General features: G+C 38.7%; 1 protein-coding gene across 4 annotated transcripts in view; it reads right to left on the bottom strand.

Moving 5' to 3' along the window:
* The window catches only part of cnksr2b (connector enhancer of kinase suppressor of Ras 2b), a 46,677-nt gene that overhangs the window by 1,939 nt on the left and 22,664 nt on the right, over window positions 1-22,074 (bottom strand). For 2 of the 4 annotated variants that reach the window (XM_055180240.2, XM_055180241.2), the window contains exons 5-21: window positions 12,913-12,954; window positions 11,995-12,114; window positions 10,652-10,711; window positions 10,468-10,536; window positions 10,172-10,318; window positions 9,575-9,708; window positions 9,273-9,317; window positions 8,448-8,638; window positions 7,731-7,820; window positions 7,000-7,205; window positions 6,853-6,904; window positions 6,500-6,675; window positions 6,029-6,102; window positions 4,548-4,619; window positions 4,298-4,365; window positions 2,939-3,042; window positions 336-852 (exon numbers count right to left, since the gene is read on the bottom strand). In XM_055180240.2, the coding sequence (XP_055036215.2) occupies window positions 336-852; window positions 2,939-3,042; window positions 4,298-4,365; window positions 4,548-4,619; window positions 6,029-6,102; window positions 6,500-6,675; window positions 6,853-6,904; window positions 7,000-7,205; window positions 7,731-7,820; window positions 8,448-8,638; window positions 9,273-9,317; window positions 9,575-9,708; window positions 10,172-10,318; window positions 10,468-10,536; window positions 10,652-10,711; window positions 11,995-12,114; window positions 12,913-12,954 (2,167 nt within the window). The remainder of the gene's footprint in view (window positions 1-335; window positions 853-2,938; window positions 3,043-4,297; window positions 4,366-4,547; window positions 4,620-6,028; window positions 6,103-6,499; window positions 6,676-6,852; window positions 6,905-6,999; window positions 7,206-7,730; window positions 7,821-8,447; window positions 8,639-9,272; window positions 9,318-9,574; window positions 9,709-10,171; window positions 10,319-10,467; window positions 10,537-10,651; window positions 10,712-11,994; window positions 12,115-12,912; window positions 12,955-22,074) is intronic. The other 2 variants (XM_055180242.2, XM_055180243.2) reach the window with 1 other exon arrangement.

The following is a 22,074-nucleotide window of genomic DNA, read 5'->3' as shown; positions in this document are numbered from 1 at the left end:
TACACACATATTTGTAACAGCCCTACCTTTACGAAACAAGTGTGTGGACAGCTGTAACAGTATGCAAATATACACAAATACATTTTAATAACACACAGACACACATTTAACCTGGGTAAACGTCAGCTACTAAACATTGTGTTTTTACTGGAATGACCCTGTTTGCTGTTTAAATGGGGCATTTAATAGTGACAAGACATTTGTAAGAAAGTCCTCTCTCTCCATTGGTGTGGTGCTGCCCACGCAAGCATTGTAAATTTTCTGACCTGTTAATATATAAGCCTAGAAATATAAACCAAACACACAAACATTTTACAGGAGCTCTCAGTCCATACCTGTCTCTCTTTTGGAATGGGACCGGCCCAGCTGGTAGTGCTGCGCGTCTGCTTGTTCGGCTGCACATGTAGCGGCGAGAATAGCATGAAGACCACTATCACGAGGTAAGGTGAAACTGCGATGCTTGCCTCCACCTCCTCCAAACCTATCTCCTCCTAAGGCTGTGATAGGTTTCTGACTGGGCTGGGTGGGTGTAGTGGGCAGGACGAAGCGCTCTGGTGGTAATCCGTGATGGGCGGGGAGTGTCGACTGACGGTGGATTTCTACAGGCACGGGTTGGTTGGGATCGATGAACACGGAGTCGTCCAGAGGCAGAGTCTGCAGGAAATGAAGGCCGGAGCTGGTGAGCGGGGTCTCGATGAGGTCCTGCCACGATCGGCGCTGACTGGCAGACTTGCGACCCGGTGAGCTGGCACTACTTACGCTGCCGCCTTGTTTCTCGGAGTGTGGGGATCGGGATTGGACGGTCTCTGTGGAGGGTGGCCGGATGTATTTGGGCTCCTGGTATGGACTTGGCTGTAACAGAGAGTTGTAAAATGTTTGGGATAAGGGGCTAGTTGTCACAAGGAAACAAGTTGTCTCAGTAACTGTGAACTTGAGAGTTTTAAGTACGATAAGACAGCTGTGGTTTTGTTCGTTTGAGAAATGAATGACATTCTTGAAGTCAAAATATCTGTTGGCCACATCGTAAACTGCTCTCGTTCATTATTTGGCTGATAAGCAGATTCCTTTTGTGACATTAAAGGAGTTAAAAGTTTGACCACTAGCTTTAGACTCCTTTTGTATCTCAAATTAATGCAAAAACAAACATGACATAAATAATGAGGCACATTTATATGCATCATATTCTCTGTTGCAAATTTGTAGCCTCAAACGTGGCTGGTGTGAACAAACGCGTCCTTGCATCGGGCGGTGCGAATGACGCGATATGGGCGGCGCGTTTGCAGCGAAAACATGCGCTATTCACCTTAAAGTTGCCATGAAACCGAAGTAGCGATTGCCTTATTTTCCCCGTGGTGACGTATATACCTCCGGCTTTTGAGATGAAATAAGGCAGGGCTGGATTTGAATTTGTCCATCGAGATCTGATTGGATCGTTTGAAGTTGGGTCGTGTTGCTAATTGCTCATCACTGCGATCTTCTCCTGGACCCCGCCCACCTCCCTACTGAAAAATCCAGCCAAAACCAGCATAAGCTGGTAGCTGGTTCTAGCTGGTTTAAGGTGGTTTATGCTGGTCCTCCCAGCCTGACAAAGCTGGTCATGCTGGTGGGCCAGCTGGTATTCCAGCATGACCAGCTAAGTCCAGCTAGACCAGCTTAAAATGTGACCAAAACACACCTAGACCAGCTTGCTGCACCAGCAAAACCAGCTTCCTACACCAGCAAAACCAGCTAAAACCAAGCTGGGGACCAGCTAAAACCAGCTCACCAGCTTATGCTGGTCTTAGCTGGATTTTCAGTAGGGCTGCCATACTTATGACCGGAAGTGAAGAGAGATCATTTTGAGGAGGGGAGGAGATTTGCATTTTTGATTAAAGATTATGAGCACACACAATTTTTTAAAAAAATAATGAAGCTCACAGATAAGTAATTTGTTAATAATACCACAATATAAAAAAAAAAATCATTTTTCATTTCAATTTCATTGCGACTTTAAACGCGTCTTCGTCCAAGTTGAAAATAAATTAAAGTTGAAGTTAAATCCTGCGAGTAATCTTGAGCGAGTAACGCGATGCCCCTCATTTGGTGTGTACGTAGCATAATAGTGAGTTCACACCAGATGCGAGTTCAACGATTTCCGCGAGTAGATTACATACAAAGTCAATGCAAAGACGCGATCAGACGCGTCCTCGCGTGGGATGATGCAAATGACGCATTATGGACGTGCATTTGCGTGAAAAAACACGCGCTATTCGCCTCAAACGCGTCTTCGCCCAAGATGAAAATATTCAACTAAAATGAAAAATTTGCATGACACGAAGCTAAATCCTGTGAGTAATCTAGAGCGAGCAACGTGATGCCCCACTTTTGGTGTGTACGTAGCATTACACATTGCCACACACAGACACCATTCTCCTGTTTAGGATTATGAGACTGATTTACATTCTCCTTATTAAGATTACAGAAAGGTGGGACGTTTTTAAAAAGTGCCCATGACTATGCCCATTTACAGTAGGCACAAACATCCCAGTAGTCTAAATAATGTATGTGTCCTTCAGTTCTGTTCCCTCAGCAGCTTCTCATCTCATTCTTCAACCTGCTTTTCTCTTCTTCTGCCCTCTTTTTTGTCCCATAATGCCTTTCTGCTTTATTCCACCTCATTCATTTCCTTTAGTCTTCAGTTATTATTGTACAAACTCATGCTTTGATTTCAAAACCATTCCAGATACTCTGTATAAAGTCATTCATTTCTCCTGTCCATAAATGCAGTGACATGCCAGAAAACAAACATATATCTCATACTTTGTCAGTGTGTACAAATAATATAAAAGCTAAATATAGAAATGCTTGATGAATTTTAATAATGCAACAAAGATGTTTTGAACAAAGGTTGGAGGGTGAGAAAGGGGTGGGAGTAAAAAAGATAATGCCAGAGACTTACAGAGGCAGAATGTGGGTAAGTGTCATAAGGAGGTGGAGGGCTGTCCTGTTTGATAACTGAAGTCATGTGATCAGCATCCTCGTGGTCGCTTTCACTCCAGTAATCTGAGGAAATTACACATATCCTTTGAACACACAGTGCCAGAGTATTACATCAATTTATAACAAAAGCTTTCACAAGAAAATCCGATGGGTTAATTACAGAAATTCTGCTGAGAAATGAGAAAAGCTCAGTTGTAAAAGCCACTAATGGGGGGGTTACAGAATAAATTAGCACATTGACCACGTTTTTTTAGGCTTTTACTTTTATTTAGAAAGGACAGTGAAAAGTGACAGTGAAAGACATATTTGTTAAATACCAATGAAAAAATGACTAAAAAGTGACATTTGTAAAAATGTCACACCTAAGTTAACTTCAAATTCAAGGACCTTTCAAGGACTTTCCAGGTCCAATACCCTCAAATTCAAGAACTAAATGTGGGGACACATTTCAAGTGAGAGCAAGGTTACATTGTGTTACCTTTTAAGATACATTGTTACAGTTCCCTTTTAAAGGAACTCACGCTGCGTCACTGCGGTGACACTTTGGGGACGCCTCCAGTGGTAAAGTGCATCTAAATGTGTATATCAAATTCAACCAATGGTGAGGCTTAATGACAAAGACAGGATGACGTGGAAGCTAGGAAGTATATCGCTATCTGAAATATTGCCAAAGACGGCGTTACAGCGACGCAGGAAGTATGGCAAGGGAGATATAGTGTCTCGTTCCCTTCTCAGGGAACAACAGTTACATTCGTAACCCGAAACATTTTCATGTGTCAAACACAACTATGCAAAAAAGCATTTTGGTATGAATCAACATTCGCATACAGAAGATATAAGCATTTAAAGCGAACAGTTTAGCACATGTGCTTAAAAAGTCAATTTTTTATGATATTATCCTACACTACACAGGGAATTTTATGGATTTTTTTTCCAGAAAACTTATTGCATAAAATAGATTCAAGCACTTTCAATGATCTGTCTCTATCTTTTAACAAATGTTTCTGACCACAAATTTACTACACTGCTTTCTCTTGATTAAATAAAATATACCATGAATCAATATTTCAAGTCTGTTTATTTACTTATTTGGTTAACAGCAATGTGAAAGGGAGCATAATGTGCAGTCAAACTGATCTTAAAATAAATTGAAAGCCTATAAGCTCACGGTTTATACTTTAAAAGCCTAATACATGCACTGAGCATGTTATAATTCATATTCATATATTTATAGCATCTGCAGACAGGACAACACAAATTCAGAGTGGGAGAATAATGGATCTGACAGGCTTAGTGGGGCATGAAGGCATCTTCTCACCATGATCCTGTCGAATCCTCTTCTGCTCTATGTGAGCCGTCGCCGCCATGTTCAGACGACTGAGCCACCTGCGAGTACACATGAACAAAAAAACAACGTTTGGCTGAGGAGCTCTTCACACGACTGAAATGCTACTTGAAAATAAACTTTTAGTAAAAGGCAACCAACAAATGGCTTACTCATAGTTGTCTGAAATATGAGACAGTATTTCAACATCGAAAAAATGACAAAATGTTCACGTTAGTCTTACCTATTCATATCATCCACATTGTCCGCAGCAAAGTAGAAGCTCTTGATCTTAGGATGGCAAGCTTTAAAAGCACTGAAAACAATTTGGAGATCATTAAAACAAATCAAAACAAGGCAACCTTACATCAGTAAGCTACATTAAAAAAGCCAAACACCTAATAACTGCATTTCTCAAAGGCACAGTTATTTTTACCGCTACATGTCACTAAACAACAACAACAATGGCGTAGCTTGATGACGCTTTGAAAGAGCTGAGAATGATGGGAGTTGTAGGCTTCACCTTTAGGAATCGATCCGGCAGGACTCACAAATCATGTTCACAGATGACGTATTGAAATAAAGTTTTGTAACTGTAACATTATAATGTAAAGCCACATTGTGGCTTAAAGGATTAGTCCATTTTCTTAAAAAAAAATCCAGACAATCCACTCACCACCACGTCATCCAAAATGTTGATGTCTTTCTTTGTTCGGTCGGGAAGAAATTATGTTTTTTGAGGAAAACATTCCAGGATTTTTCTCATTTTAATGGACTCCAATGGACCCCAATACTTAACAGTTTTAAATTGCAGTTTCTAAGCACTCTAAATGATCTCAAACAAAGCATAAGGGTCTTATCTTGTGAAACAATTGCCATTTTTGGCAAGAAAATAAAAAATATGCACTTTTAAACCACAACTTCTCATCTTCCTCCGGTCCTGTGACGCGCCAGCGTGACCTCACGTAATACGTCATCACGTCAAGAGGTCACGGATGACGTATTGAAACTACGCCACAGTGTAGGATCATTCCGGCGTTGTTGTATGTGGAATGATACTAATTAATGTCTCTGTGTCAGTTTATTGTTTAAAATGGTCCGCAAATGTGCGTTTCATATATGTAACACGTGAACCTTTGACATCATTACACAATTACGTGAGGTCGCGCTGGCTCAACACACAGCCGGAGGAAGAAGAGAAGTTGTCGTCCAAAAGTGCTTTTTTTTCTTGCAAAAAATGACAATCGTCTCGCTAGATAACACCCCTACGCCTCGTTTGAGATCGTTTAGAGTCCTTTGACACTGCAGTTTTAAACTGCACTAAAATTGTTAAGGGTTGGCGTCCATTAAAGTCCATTAAAATGAGAAACATCAACATTTTGCATGACATGGGGGCGAGCAAATTATCTGGATTTTTTCTAAGAAAATTGACTAATCCTTTAATAGAAGCAACAACAGATTGGCATGTGACATCACAGTATGAGAGTATACAACAGTACTGCTTCAGCTCTCGAGATACTTTAAAAATCTAGATTTAGATACAGATTGATCTGCGCAGTGCCACATGAAGTCAAACACCCCTATGGTTTTATGCCAGCAAAAGCAGAAACCAAACTGATTTCTCTGAATTCAAAACACTGGAGATAAAGTACATGTGAGCAAAATATAAAAAAATTGATATTGTAATTCAAAAATCGTACATATTGTGCCTTTAATAATACTCACAACTTTCTGCGACATTCACTGGCTTGGTCAATGTTAAACTCAGGTAGGCTTACGAACCCCTCTGCCTTCTCATCCTGAGAATACATGAATGAAAAATTGAGATCCACTGAGAGAGATGCTTTATGGGTAAATAAAAAGTGCCTACATAAGCAGTCTGAGGCAAATTGGACGGCATGATTGCCGCGAAAACACACGCTATTCTACTTAAACGCATTATGCAGCGTACACACCAAATGCGAAGCATTGAGTTCCTCACTCTAGATTTATCATGGGATTTAATTTGCGCGAGACACGTTTGAGGCGAATAGTGCGTGTTATTTCGTATCGCCCCTGCGCGAGATCATATCTTTCCACGTCTTTGCATTGACTTTGTATGTAATCTGCTTGCGCAAATCGTTGAATTCACGTTTGGTGTGTATGCACCATAATAGACCATTTGTATTAAGTGTCACACCTTTTTATCATCCTCACCTCTTCGTTTGTGTACCAGTACAAGCATGCATCTTTCAGCACGACCCAGTACTTCTTCCATTTCTGTGAAAAGTAGCTCTTTGCATCCTTCTTTTTCCACAGCCAGCCCTCACAGTCACCCTGACCCAGGTCCCTGCAGGAGATTCGGCGCTTACTGATGGAGGGCAGCGACCCAACTGAGACAGAGAGTGAGGGGTCAGCATGGGCATTATTAAAGTAAGGAAGGGGGCAGGACAGTATCAAAACGGTAAAGACTTTTATATTCAGTCATATTGACATCATGCATTTAAGTGCAAACCACTTAAGTGAACTTTGCAAAATATCTATATTTACTGGTGAGGCAGAGCATTTACCTCTTAACTTAGCTTTCTTCGACCGGGAGAGCATTGACGTTCGATCGAATGTCTATAAAACAGCAAATAAAGATAAAAATAGTATCTCTTATTTTGAAAGATTTATAGCAATGGATCTAACTATCTGTATATATACAGTAAACTCACAAGATAGACAGAAGAGGTTTCAGATGTGGGTGTGGCCAAAGAGTCCTGTTGCAGCATATCCATCTGCAGGGCAGGGAGTAAAGCATAGTGGGCGGGGCTACAACCTTTCTCACTCTTCCTTTTACTCCGCCTACTGCTGCGATGTCCTGTGTGGTACTCTTCTGACCCCGCCTTTTCTTCACTCATATATCTCATCAGAGAATTTTCTGTAATAAAAGCGTCCACTTTCATAAGCAGTGTGGTTAATGATAGCGTTTTGATTCTTCTTTATTCAATAATCAAACAAGCTAAATCATTCAGAGGTCTTAAGGTGTAGGGGGAAGAATATTGGGTTGCAGATGTAAAAATGTACAATACATTTTGCCAGCATGTATAAAGAAAGCATTTTCTCTGCCCCCACTCCTTTAGCAACTCTAACTGGTTTTAGACAATAAGAAACCAGCATTTCGGCAAACCTCTGTGTCAAAGTTACCATGGCAATGGAAAACCAAAAAAAATCCCAAATTCTCAAACAAAGAGCCAGAGAAAAATTGGCAGACAGACACAAAATGAGGTAAATATGATACAAGTTATATGGTAATGAACAGCAGTGGCTGAAGATTAAAAGATGTGTCGACTGAGAAGTCAAAGCTAAAATGATTAAATGATTCAGGTTCAGAATAACTAAAGAAGAAAGATAAAAACAACATCCCACTCTCTTTCTGTCACCCACACACAAACACATACAGTACCTCTTCTGATCTCTTTTTTTAGCTTGGCTGGGTCTTCATAGTCTCCAACCCAATTATACTCCACAGGCATAGAAATAGGCCTCAACCGTCCTAGTAGACAAACACAGAGGAAGCTAATGAAAGTCAAACAATACATTACAGCATAATACACATAACAGGCCATCAGAGAAAAACATTATTAAAAAGGCTAAATCGATCTGGGACCATAATACCAAACATTATTACCAGTGGCTGCCGGTGACTTCTTTTTTCGAGGGCACTCGATGCGAAGTTCGTCACAACATGTATGTAGCCCGTCATGTGTAGTTCTTAATTTCCAAATATGTGTTCTGCGCTCCTGTGTGCATCACGTGTCTTGTCAAAATAAGTGCCTGTTGCAGACGCGTCTAAAGGGTTTATGATAAAAGAGACGCTCGCGTTTGCCAGACACTCGCATAATCTCATGCGTAATCAGAGTTTACTGTTTAGGGAGTGTCTTGCTTGTATTTTGTGAATGTGAGCGTCTTTTTAATCATAAACGGTTTTGACGTGTGTGCAGCAGGCACTTATTTTGACAAAACACGTGATGCGCATGGTTCAAATGACGCAACAAACACATATTTTAAAAACACGAGCAACACACATGACACTCCGAACACTTATTTTGAATTTGCGCCCCTCGGATAAGCAGTCACCAGCCGCCACTGATTTTTACAGAAGAGGAGTATTTCAAAGTACCGTATGTAGGTGTGCTGTCTCTGCGAACAGGTGGGGGTCCTTGATTCTGATCATACTCATAACAGTACAGAACCGCATCCTCATCCAGATGAGGAAAATGTCTCCGGCATTCCTGATCAAGGAAGGAGTTGGGCGACTCAGAACCTTTAGCAGCATGCTGGCCATTGTCAGGCAAATTCGCAACGTCTTCTCTGTAATGATAAGAGAAATCTTTTAATAATCGTTATTTTGGAAAAAAAAGATTGTCTCAAAGACAATGCTGGCGATTAATTGAATCAATGAATTGATTCACAGGCTTGATTAGGTGTGTAAGTGTAGGTACTGGTCTCTGTGATATTTTAGTTCATAGATATGGTTCAGGGTGATATGGGTTAACTGAACCAGCACCGAGATCTGGGATATTAAGTTTTGAGTGCATATGGGATTACGTTTAATAGTTGGAGTTACAGGTTTGTTCAAATATCTAATCTTAAAGGAACAGTATGTAGGATTGTGGCCCAAACTCCACTTTTTAAATGACAATATCCTGGCCAGACCACTGTTGTTAGTGATATAAGTATTTGAAATGAAAATTATTTCTTAATGTCTAGTGACATATCAGGGCCATTTTATGATTAATTGATATACATTTCTTACATACTGTTCCTTTAAATATGATAAATATAAACAGTGATGTAAAATTAAACATGAGTTGTTTCTCTTATTTGTAATAATTGTGTTTGTATTTTTGCTTTTGTGTTCTATAGCATTTTGTTAACACAAAGCTTGTAAGTTTGATGGGGAACACACATACTACTTAAATTAAATACATAAATAAATATATACCTTGAATTTCCTTCTTTATCCTTTACACCATTCCAGCATCTATGGCTATATTAATGGTGAAAACCGGTTAATGCATACACAAGTTGACCCACACATATTTGGGGTGGGGGCAATTTGGTATCTCCAATTCACCTAACTTGCATGTTTTTGGAATGTGTGAGGAAACCAGAGTACCTGGAGTAAACCCACGCTGACACAGGGAGAACATGCAAACTCCACACAAAAAGACCTCCTGACCCAGCCAGGACTTGAACCGGCGACCTTCCTGCTGTGAGGAAACCACCCATACTAATTTACTGTACCTTGGTGTGTATGGCTCATCTGGTGGAGGGGGGATATAGAGATCCTGAAGGGCACAGCTGTCTCGCCTGGACGGGGTGCTGAGGGTGCTGGAGGGTGTGGCCCCACTGCTGCTGGGGCTTGGAGGGATGATGGGCTAAAACAAGAGACCAATTATGTTTAGCATTTTCACTACTAGCCATTTGCCAAAATTATAATTATGTCATTTTGATGCATTCAATGAAGTTTATACAGCAGGGGCTCAAACATACTCATTGCTACACTAAACAAATAATCAAAATTTCATCAAGTTAAAACAAACATTTCACACGCAAGCATCTAATACAGCATTCCATGTTTTCCTCTCAGGTCCCAGCCAGGATTCCCGATGTGCTCGAGTTTCAAAGGAAAAGGAGATTTGGAAAGGAAGGATCAGGACCAGATTAGAGAAAAAAATTGAAAGAGATGAAGAGAGGTGGGGGAAGACTAGAGCTTAGATTTGCCATGCAAGTTGGTCAAAGCCGTGGGTACTCTTAGTGATGCTAAAAAAAGCATGCACAAATAGTTTGACTATTGTCACGGTGTATTATCAATTCACATGCATCACTGCACATCAGTACCTGCAGGGCGAGGGGTTTCCATCTCATGTTCTTCAGTAAGGCAGGGGCTGACGTGAGAGTGCTCTGAGGTCGTTTCTTCAATGTAAGGTTCACGCCCGCAGGATTACTACGTAAGGAGTTTACCAGGTTCTTCAGCTGCCAGCCCACCTACACGAGTCATATGCAGTACACAATTCGGTTTACCCCACCGTAATTGTACCAGACAGAAACTAGAGCTTTTAAGGCTTCTTGTTGAGAATGTTTAGTTGGGAATAATTAATTGCTGTAACTAAATTATAATTTTAAAGGACACTCACCACTGTCTGATGATTGACTTGTATGACCTCATCACCAGCATGTATTTTTTTACAGCGATCAGCTACAGACTAGATGAGAGAGAAAGAGATATGCATTCGTCAAATGTCACCAATGTCAAACTGACAGCTGATTCGCTCCACACTGCATTTAGATCGTTTTAGAATATTGAAAATGACGACTCACTCCCTCTGTCGTGCCCGTGATGACATGTAGGCCATCATAGGTCGACTTGATGTACATACCCTGTGGCAAGGAGAAAACACTTTAACGCCATAGCCGGAAAATACTGGACACAGAGCGAGATAAAGAAGCTTGCTGGCAGACATGTACAGTAAGCGCAAATCCTCTTTGACTCATAAGTTTATAATGGAGAGATGCAGGGAGATGAGGTGGGGGAGTGCGCAGTGTTTATTTTTATCTCTATTTGTGCATTCAACAGATACTGAAAGTGCCAAATGTGTCTATATGTATTTGTGGAAATATAACTGCCTCTAGCTCATGCCAACACAGCTACCATTATTTTTTTATTGCACGAATATGATGCAAGATGTGGGAGTTACTGGGTCAGTGCTCTAAAAATATTTTTCTTAATTAGTATTTCTGTCTGTTTTCCACTAGAAATATGCACACGTACTTCAGAAGCAAACTTACATAAGATATTAAGACTTTTACAAAATACATTTTTAAGTAAGTTTATTTTAAAGCTCACGCTGTTTCTGCATTTCTGATGTTAATCTGGAGTACCTATAGAGTAGTATGACATCCTTTATATCTCCGAAGAGTCTTTAGTTTAATCAGATTTATAAAAGAAAGATTAGCTTTACAGAGTTTTTCCGATAAGTGATACGTATAGAAACCCCTGAAATGTCAGCTGGACCCGTAATCGAAAAAAAACTTGAACAAACCCTGGCGAAGTGCATTCGGCACAGAAATACTCTGTAACACGCCCAACTGCTTTTTTGACACTTTGCCTACGTTTAGCATGAGGAAACAACTCTATAACTGTGATAATAAGTCAGAATGCATGAAATACCATTGAACCACCCATTTAATATTCCCATTGCATTATTGCATTGTAATGCATTAGCAGTGCAAATATTGTGGGTTCAACCACAGGAAATGCAGTGTACAGTAAGTGGCTTTTGTAAACAACCAAATGCATAAATGTAAAATGAAGAGTTTCGTTGCAAAACGAGATATCCACCGTTTTTTTAATTGTTCAGAAATCTTGTTTTTTGGTTGTGCATTCCAATTAATTTCAATTCAACTGCAGTTGGTTAAGTAGCACCAAAAAACAATAATAACATGATAACATAATAATAAACATGTTTTGACAAAAATGTTAAAAAATGGATTTATCTCGTTTTGCAACGAAACTCTTCAAATATAGGTTTTGATTTGTTTAACATTTTAGGGTCTCCATAGGTGGCATCCTTTTTAGTTGTGGTATTTTGAGATGTGCACCTAAATTCTTGACAGCACTGTCATAAAAAAAAGATAAAAAATACACGCTCACAGATACTCACCAATCCATCAGTGGACCTTATATTATCCAGCTGCACCATTTCCAAATGGGCGGCCTGGGACACCGTAGGGTCCGAAGAGAGAGAAATGATGTGTTCACACACTCCTGACAGTGTCTTACACTGAGGAAGAGAGACAGTAAAAACCCAGTGAGAATGTCCTTATCATAAGAGTAAGCATGAGCATGAAAAAAGTTAAAGTATGCTGAATACTTTTAGGACAAAATGATTTGTAGCTTTGTTAGACATACATTTGCATAACCCTAAAAACATAGCACGTCACCTTCAAAATGTCACCCCACCCTGTTTCTGATACCCTTGGACTTTAAGGGAAGCTCAATAGAAGATCAGCTGAAGTTTGAAGAAGGCCTCATAGCTCAAGACACTGCTGGGCTTCAATATGCTGATCTTCTCATTGCGTGTTTGCTGTGACATTTCGTAAACACCATCTGTGCTGAGACTGAGCCTCGCCAGGATGCAACATATTATGTGACCAGGATGCTTTCATAATGTTACAGCATGATTCTCAATGTTTCTGCTATATTATTTAAACTGATTCACCCAATCACGAGTCTTTCTCAGCATGGTGCTTGTGATTCATTAGTAAAGGTGTCCATGGTGGTATAAACTAAAGTCTCTCTCTCTTTTTCTCTAGCTCAATGTCACTCTCAGATAAAATGTGGTCCAACAGTCCTGATATTTATAGCAGACAGCCAGCTGTACTCTGACTGACACTATAGCAAGAGATCGACTCCATATATCAAATGTTAACTATCCCCCCTCTCTCTTTCTCTTCACGCGCACACTCTTTCTCGCTTCAGCACAGATTTCTATTTTTGAACAAAGGAGCTAGATCAGATGATAAGTTTTATGTAAATGAACTGAAAAGAGGTTGTGTAAGAATTTAAATGTTATTCTTACCACATGCAGTATCTTATTTTCTGTCTCATATACAGTGCCATCCTAGAACACCAAAAAAGAAAAACGACATTTTAATGATCACATTCTAATTTTTAAACACTTATGATCCCATTACTGAAAATTACAGATCTGGATAACACTTTATTATAAATTTCATTAACCGAATTAAAGAAACATTACATTCACTGCATTACATTCAAACACTTTCTCATTTATTCCATTGCCAGTATTACTTTCTATTTATAATTGTACTTATATTTTCCTTAGACTTATAATTAAAAGTTTATAAATTATATACTAGAGGAGTAGAAAATAATTATCTAAAAGCCAGCTAAGATCCAAAAGCCGCTAAACGTCACCTCTGTCAAAAATGGGATAATATTCCATTAAAGATCCATTAAAGATAATCCATTAAAGGTCAAGTTCTTTCTGATCTAATTTTTAAACCCTAGTTAGTGTGTAATGTTGCTATAATAGCATAAATAATACCTGTAAAATGATCAATCTTAAAGTTCACTGCCAGGCAATATATTTTCTTTAACAGAAGTCGCCTTTCAAAGCCTACAGCGAATTGCTGGTTTGGACTAAAGCCCTCAACTTCCTGCTTTAATGACATCAGTAAAACAGTTTTTGACTAAACTCCACCCACAGGAATACGTCAGTCGCCAGCTAAGCTAACCTGAAGCTAACGGCAAGCTAAGCTGCTGTCAAATCATAAAACATTAAACAAACTACACAATCAGAATTCGATACATATTTCTGAAGGAGGGACTTCATAGAACAAGGAAGACATCAGCCCGTTTTGAGGACAGTGAAAACAGCGCTATACAGATAAGTAGATTGTGTGAAAAATACTGCGTTTTTTAACACGTGAAACATGAACACACGTTATATTGTGCACTGTAAACACAATCTAAGCTTCAAAAACACAGAAGGAACAGGACCTTTAAGATTCTGATAAAAGATGCCCATATACAAAAAAAAGTTAGACACATTTAAATGGTTTTTGTATTTAAAGGCAGCGTGCATGATCTCTGAAAGCCAATGTTGACATTTGAAATCACCTAAACAAACACGCCCCTACCCCAATAGAATCTGGACCTTCTTCTGATAGACCTGCCCCACACATATGCAACCCAGGCAAAGATGTTGGTTAGTAGACACGCCCCTTACTGCTGATTGGCTACAAGTCAGCCCGACTCCCTTTTACAAAGTGTTTTTCAAAAATCATGCACCCCGCCTTTAAGCTTTTCTTATATTCTCAATGAAGTCTGATGCTTTATACAATATTTAATTTCAAATAATTTGATCTAGTTTCAATTACATTTATATGATTTTATATTTACAGTTTATGATTGTACAACAAAACAAAAACACTTAAAGGAATAGTCTACTCATTTTCAATATTAAAATATGTTATTACCTTAACTAAGAATTGTTGATACATCCCTCTATCATCTGTGTGCGTGCACGTAAGCGCTGGAGCGCGCTGCGATGCTTCGATAGCATTTAGCTTAGCCCCATTCATTCAATTGTACCATTTAGAGATAAAGTTAGAAGTGACCAAACACATAAACGTTTTTCCTATTTAAGACGAGTAGTTATACGAGCAAGTTTGGTGGTACAAAATAAAACGTAGCCCTTTTCTAAGCAGATTTAAAAGAGGAGCTACGTTTTATGGCGTGGTAGCACTTTTGGGAGTACTTCGACTCGGCGCAGTAACACCCTCCCTCTCCCATTATGAGAGTGAGAAGGGGAGCGGACTTTTCAGGCGGGTCGAAGTGCTCCCAAAAGTGCTATTACGCCATAAAATGTAGCTCCTCTTTTAAATCTGCTTAGAAAAGGGCTACGTTTTATTTTGTACCACCAAACTTGCTCGTATAACTACTCGTCTTAAATAGGAAAAACGTTGATGTGTTTGGTAACTTCTAACTTTATCTCTAAATGGTACCATTGAATGAATGGGAGTAGTTGTATGGGACCACTATCTGTCAAAATTTGATTGATTTATGACCCCCTTTGACAGGGGGCGGGACAATCAATCAAAAGCTGTACAATCTGTCCAGGTTTGAGAATCGTATATCAAGGGCTTTAGACAGCGAGTATCCTGCGCGTGTTTTACGATGTGTCAATCACCTCGTTGTTATTCCTGTGTGTGTGTGTGTGTGTGTGTTTTATGTCAAGCCTATGCTGTCATGTTTATTGCTGTCAAAAATAAGTTTATAGTTTTAGACTGTCCAGTTTCTGGCAGGTTTTATGACCGGAGTTTCTCCGTCCTGTGTGCTCTACTCTCCCGGGAGCGCTTCTCGACCCCCACTGCGTGTCTCGCAGCGGGGTCGGTGTTCAGCGGACCTGTGTGGTTCTTTAGACGAAAACCTGTTTATTATAAACTAAATAAAAATTTAACCGCATCACGAGGTCCGTGAGTGTGTTCATCACCCGCTCTCTATGTTCACGCGCATTAAAACTCGCTCACCGGTGCACGCGCCGGGTGTATGGTCATATCTGCAGTTTTAAAATAAACTTAATAAATGTAATGCTGTCCACTCTGACAAAAAGTAAAGGTTTATTTTAGATTTAGGGATTTCTTTAATCAAGTCTCTGATTAAAACATGTGAATGCGCGCACCGACGGCGATCTTACGCTGAAGCGCACTTATATCTGACCTTAATAAACTTTTAAATGTTTTAAGACGTTTTCAACCCATCTTCAGGGTTTTTTATTATTGACTTCTTAAAACCATGTATGTATATTATTATACAACGAATCTTATCATGTATGCTCTGACAAAAGTATGATTGTAGATTTTAGGTGGAGCGGTGTCATGTTTATTGCTGTCAAAAATAAGTTTATTGTTTTAGACTGTCCAGTTTCTGGTTTTATGACCGAAGTTTCTCCGTCCTCTGGGCGCTCCTCTCCCGGGCGCGCTTCTCGACCCCCACTGCGTGTCTCACAGCGGGGTCGGTGTTCAGCGGACCTGTGTGGTTCTTTAGACGAAAACCTGTTTATTATAAACTAAATAAAAATTTAACCGTGAGTCTTTTCATCACCCGCTCTCTATGTTCACGCGCATTAAAACTCGCTCACCGGTGCACGCGCCGGGTGTATGGGCATATCTGAAGCTTTAAAATAAACTTAATAAATGTAATGCTGGCCACTCTGACAAAAAGTAAATGTTTATTTTAGATTTAGGGATTTCTTTAATCACGTCTCTGATTAAAACATGTGAATGCGCGCACCGACGGCGACCTTACGCTGACGCGCGCTTATATCTAACCTTAATAAACTTTTAAATGTTTTAAGACGTTTTCATCCCATCTTCAGGGTTTTTTATTATTGACTTCTTAAAACCATGTATGTATATTATTATACAACGAATCTTATCATGTATGCTCTGACAAAAGTATGATTTTAGATTTTAGGTGGAGCGGACACACATTTATGCCAAATACTGTTGAATATAAACGTTTGTTTTGTCAAAAGTTTCTTTAAAGGCAATAACTTAAGTAATCAAACATTTTAGATGTATCTGGTTAAACTTAAATCTGATATTTTCTATCGATCTATTTCTTTAGTTTTCTGATCAGTCAACGTTCACAAGCTGCTCTCATGACCGTGTGTGTGTGTCCGTGAGATAATTCACAGCAGGGGTGGATTGTAAAGTAGTTAGAGTCTTTTAAAACCATGGTGGTAATAATGTAATACTGTCACTCTGACAAAAAGTAAAAGATTTATTTTAGATTTTATAGCAAACACTGCAGGATCTAAAAGTTTGTAACATCACAAATTTATTTAATGAAATATTCAGTACATGTATAGCAATGAATTGTACCAAAACCACCAGAGGCCGACAATTCTTTAGACCAAAGTCTATTTATTTTAAACTAAATAAAAGTTTAATCGCTTCACGAGATCCGTGTATCTGTTCATGTACAGCATACTGTTAATGCATTAAAGATCGAGTCCCCGGTGGGTACAACAGAGAACACCCGTGGATGCGCGTTCATATCTACCGTTTAAAATAAACTTAATAAATATAATTCTGTCCGCTCTGACAAAATAAGGTTTTATTTTAGATTTAGGGATTTCTTTAAACAAGTCTGTGATTAAAACATGTTCAGCAATGCGCGCACCGACGGCGACAGAGAACTTACGCTGATGCGCTCTTATATCTGTCGTTAAGAAACTTTTAAACGTTTTAAGACATTTAAGCCCCTCTTGTGGTTTGAATTCATTAATGTCACCTAACATCCGAGTGTGTACATGCGTATTTACGATAAATGTAACACGATACGCATTGTCAAAATAAAAGGTTTCCTGAACATGGTATTCCAGTGCGTGTTTTTTGTCTCGCGAGTGCTCGTCATATTTATTGATGTGAAAAAAGTTTGATGTCTAAGACGTTCAGTTTCTGGACGGTTGGTTTTTACCAGCGGGCTCTCATTCTCACCACCCGTTATCACCCACCCAGTAGACCCCAGTGTGTCTGAACAGCGGTGGTGTTCAGCGGCCCGTATTGTTCCTAAAACTCCGTGTTGGTAAAATAAGTGTAATACAGCCGTTGACAAAAATTAAAAGGTTTATTTTAGATTTAAGGTGGTCCACCAGCGCCTTTATGGCAAACACTTCAGGTTCTAAAAGTTTGTAACACCAAGAATTTGTTTAATGAAATATACAGTACATGTATAAGCAATCCCCCGAGTCCATAATCTCCGGACGGGATCGCCAATACTCTTTTCTTTAGACTAAACGGTATTTATTTTAACATAAATAAAAGTTTATTTGCATCACGAACGCCGAGAAACTGTTCATGCACCGCAATCTATTGTTCACGCGCATTAAAGGTCGATCACCGGTGATGACCAGAGTGTGTTCATATAAACTTAATAAATGTAATTCTGTCCGCTCTGGCAAAATAAAAGTTTATTTTAGATTTAGCCATTTCTTTAACCAAGTCTCTGATTAAAACAAGTTTACTTTTGCTTGGGGCAGTGGGCACATGCACACACGTATCTGTGGTATTAAAAATAAGGTTTTTAAAGTTTAAGAAATTTAAACATTTGAAAAAAATCAAACATTTTAGAGGTGTCTGAGTAAACTTATATCTAATGTCATATGATCCGTACCGTGTCGCGTTCGTGTCTGTGTGCGTGTCCGTGTCGGTTTGTGTGTGTGTGTGTTGTGCGGTCGTGGAGTGGGGCGGGGGATGTGAGAGACTGTGTGTGTGTGTGTGTGTGTGTGTGTGTGTGTGTGTGTGTGTGTGTGTGTGTGTGTGTGTGTGTGTGGTTGTCGCGTGGTGGGGGTTCCGGGTGATCAGTGGCGGGATTTTTGTGTGGCGGACGGGCCCTGGGTCGGCCTGTGGGGTTAGATACAACTTAGGTTAACATCTATCAACGCATAATAAGCAAACATGAAATTATATTATACCTATGCATTGTTACTGATGTTCCTAGTTTTGTGTATTTTCTTAAACAAACTTTTGCTTTTCAAACTTAGTCAGTCTTCAGACTTTTGTCTCTTCATACATTGTTCAAAGTTTTTCTTCGCTAGTGTCAACCCGTGTCTGAGATTTTGTAAACTCATGTACATACATGTGTATTTTTCTTAAACTTTTGCTTTTCAAACTTAGACAGTCTTCATACTTTTGTCTCTTCATACATTTGTTCAAAGTTTTTCTTCGCTAGTGTCAAATCCTGTTTGAGATGTTTTTTTTTTTGTAAACTCATGCACACGCTTGTGTATTTTTCTTAAACTTTTGCTTTGCAAACTTAGACACTCTTCAGACTTTTGCATACATTTGTTCAAAGTTTTTTCTTCGCTAGTGTCAAATCCTGTTTGAGATTTTTTGTAAACTCATGTACATACGTGTGTATTTTTCTTAAACTTTTGCTTTGCAAACTTAGTCAGTCTTCATACTTTTGTCTCTTCACACATCTGTACAAAGTTTTTCTTTTCTAGTGTCAACCCGTGTCTGAGATTTTTTTGTAAACTCATGTACACACTTGCGTATTTTTCTTAAACTATTGCTTTTCAAACTTAGGCAGTCTTCAGACTTTTGTCACTTCATACATTTGTTCAAAGTTTTTCTTCGCTAGTGTCAAATCCTGTTTGAGATTTTTTGTAAACTCATGTACATACGTGTGTATTTTTCTTAAACTTTTGCTTTTCAAACTTAGTCAGTCTTCAGACTTTTGTCACTTTATACATTTGTTCAAAGTTTTTTCTTCGCTAGTGTCAAATCCTGTTTGAGATTTTTTTTTTTTTTTTTTGTAAACTCATGTACACACTTGCGTATTTTTCTTAAACTATTGCTTTGCAAACTTAGTCAGTCTTCATACTTTTGTCTCTTCACACATCTGTTCAAAGTCTTTTTCTTCGCTAGGGCCAAATCCTGTTTGAGATTTTTTGTAAACTCATGTACACACTTGCGTATTTTTCTTAAACTATTGCCTTGCAAACTTAGTCAGTCTTCATACTTTTGTCTCTTCACACATCTGTTCAAAGTCTTTTATTCGCTAGGGCCAAATCCTGTTTGAGATTTTTTGTAAACTCACGTACATACGTGTGTATTTTTCTTAAACTTTTGCTTTTCAAACTTAGTCAGTCTTCAGACTTTTGCATACATTTGTTCAAAGTTTTTCTTCGCTAGTGTCAAATCCTGTTTGAGATTTTTTGTAAACTCATGTACACACTTGTGTATTTTTCTTAAACTTTTGCTTTTCAAACTTAGTCAGTCTTCATACTTTTGTCTCTTCACACATCTGTTCAAAGTTTTTCTTCGCTAGGGCCAAATCCTGTTTGAGATTTTTTTGTAAACTCATGTACACACTTGCGTATTTTTCTTAAACAAACGTTTGCTTTTCAAACTTAGTCAGTCTTCATCAGACTTTTGTCTCTTCATACATTTGTTCAAAGTTTTCTTTGCTAGTGTCAAATTGTGTTTGAGATTTTTTTTTGTAAACTCATCAGATGCACATACTTTTGTGTATTTTTCTTAAACTTATGCTTTTCAAACTTGGGCAGTCTTCAGACTTGTTCTTAGTTCTATCTGCTCAGACAATATTTTGCATTCATCAATCGTCTTGTTTTCTTTGTAAGCGACATTCGGCCGTGGCCCCCTGGAGGGCAGAGCCTGATTTTAGTTTTATTTCCCCCTTTCCCCAAGTCCCCGTATATTTTAACTATTTAAATAAATAAAGAATATTTTTTTATACTTACCTGTCCTCGTTGTTGTCTGGTCATTGGGTTGGTTTTGGGGACCTCCTCGAGGTGGAAGTTTAGAAGGGGCGTGGCTTTAACCACTAGCAGCCAGCCCCTGGCTTGTGACATATATAAAATAAAATATACCTGGTTATTGTTTTGACACATGTAACCTTTATAAATGTTTGCTAACTCATATAAGTTTTTAATATTGTTAAAGACAAGTAAATGGTCAGAAATAAAAAAATCTGATTATAAGCAATAGCACAAATAAATACAAAAGAACAAACATATAATTAAAATAAACAGTGATGTTTATGTTTTCAGGCTGGTCTGTAATTTTCAGGTATAGTACAGAAACTAAATAAAGTAATCAGATAATATTGCATAGTCTTTACTGTGTATATTGGATTAATTCTTAATAAAAGTTACAAAAGTTATTTAGTCAAAACAAGGGAATTATGATTTTCTTTGTCTGTGATTTGATTAACAGTAAAAACAGCCTCAGGTTTATACTCTAAAAATGGGTGTAGCTACTGTCACTTTAAATGCATGGATCCAATACATTGTTACACACACATTTTTTTCTCAAATGCTTGTATTTATTTAATGTGTGAAAGACTACTATAATCACTCTTTAGGTGCTCAGCTGATGATGCGCACAGGGAGAGGCAACGCACACACTAAACTCAAAACAAAAAAGATGCAGAGCAGTGGAATACTGCGAGTGTCCGCTGTGTTAGTACTGCTTGTCAACCAACTTCAGCAACCGTTCCCAGAAGAGCAAGTAGCTTCTCAGTAGCAGATAATGCCGGCTTTCGAAGCGAAAAAGCTAATTTCCATATTTGCACCTGCTGCTTATATACGCACCTGGCAGGGCGGCGCCAGCATTATGCAAATACCTCAATGCCAAGTTCATTAGTTTTAGTAGTTATCAAAGCAGATTGGTCCCTCTAAGCGAGTTCCCTTTCAGTGGGTCACTACGACGTCACGTCGTGACCGACGAATTGGGAACTCGCTTAGAGGGACCAATCTGCTTTGATAACTACTAAAACTAATGAACTTGGCATTGAGGTATTTGCATAATGCTGGCGCCGCCCTGCCAGGTGCGTATATAAGCAGCAGGTGCAAATATGGAAATTAGCTTTTTCGCTTCGAAAGCCGGCATTATCTGCTACTGAGAAGCTACTTGCTCTTCTGGGAACGGTTGCTGAAGTTGGTTGACAAGCAGTACTAACACAGCGGACACTCGCAGTATTCCACTGCTCTGCATCTTTTTTGTTTTGAGTTTAGTGTGTGCGTTGCCTCTCCCTGTGCGCATCATCAGCTGAGCACCTAAAGAGTGATTATAGTAGTCTTTCACACATTAAATAAATACAAGCATTTGAGAAAAAAATGTGTGTGTAACAATGTATTGGATCCATGCATTTAAAGTGACAGTAGCTACACCCATTTTTAGAGTATAAACCTGAGGCTGTTTTTACTGTTAATCAAATCACAGACAAAGAAAATCATAATTCCCTTGTTTTGACTAAATAACTTTTGTAACTTTTATTAAGAATTAATCCAATATACACAGTAAAGACTATGCAATATTATCTGATTACTTTATTTAGTTTCTGTACTATACCTGAAAATTACAGACCAGCCTGAAAACATAAACATCACTGTTTATTTTAATTATATGTTTGTTCTTTTGTATTTATTTGTGCTATTGCTTATAATCAGATTTTTTTATTTCTGACCATTTACTTGTCTTTAACAATATTAAAAACTTATATGAGTTAGCAAACATTTATAAAGGTTACATGTGTCAAAACAATAACCAGGTATATTTTATTTTATATATGTCACAAGCCAGGGGCTGGCTGCTAGTGGTTAAAGCCACGCCCCTTCTAAACTTCCACCTCGAGGAGGTCCCCAAAACCAACCCAATGACCAGACAACAACGAGGACAGGTAA

The sequence above is a fragment of the Misgurnus anguillicaudatus genome, chromosome 9, assembly GCF_027580225.2.
Source record: "Misgurnus anguillicaudatus chromosome 9, ASM2758022v2, whole genome shotgun sequence".
NCBI classification, from domain to species: Eukaryota; Metazoa; Chordata; class Actinopteri; order Cypriniformes; family Cobitidae; genus Misgurnus; species Misgurnus anguillicaudatus.
The sequence above is the reverse complement of the archived record's forward strand: the minus strand, read 5'-3'. Positions and strand labels throughout refer to the sequence as shown.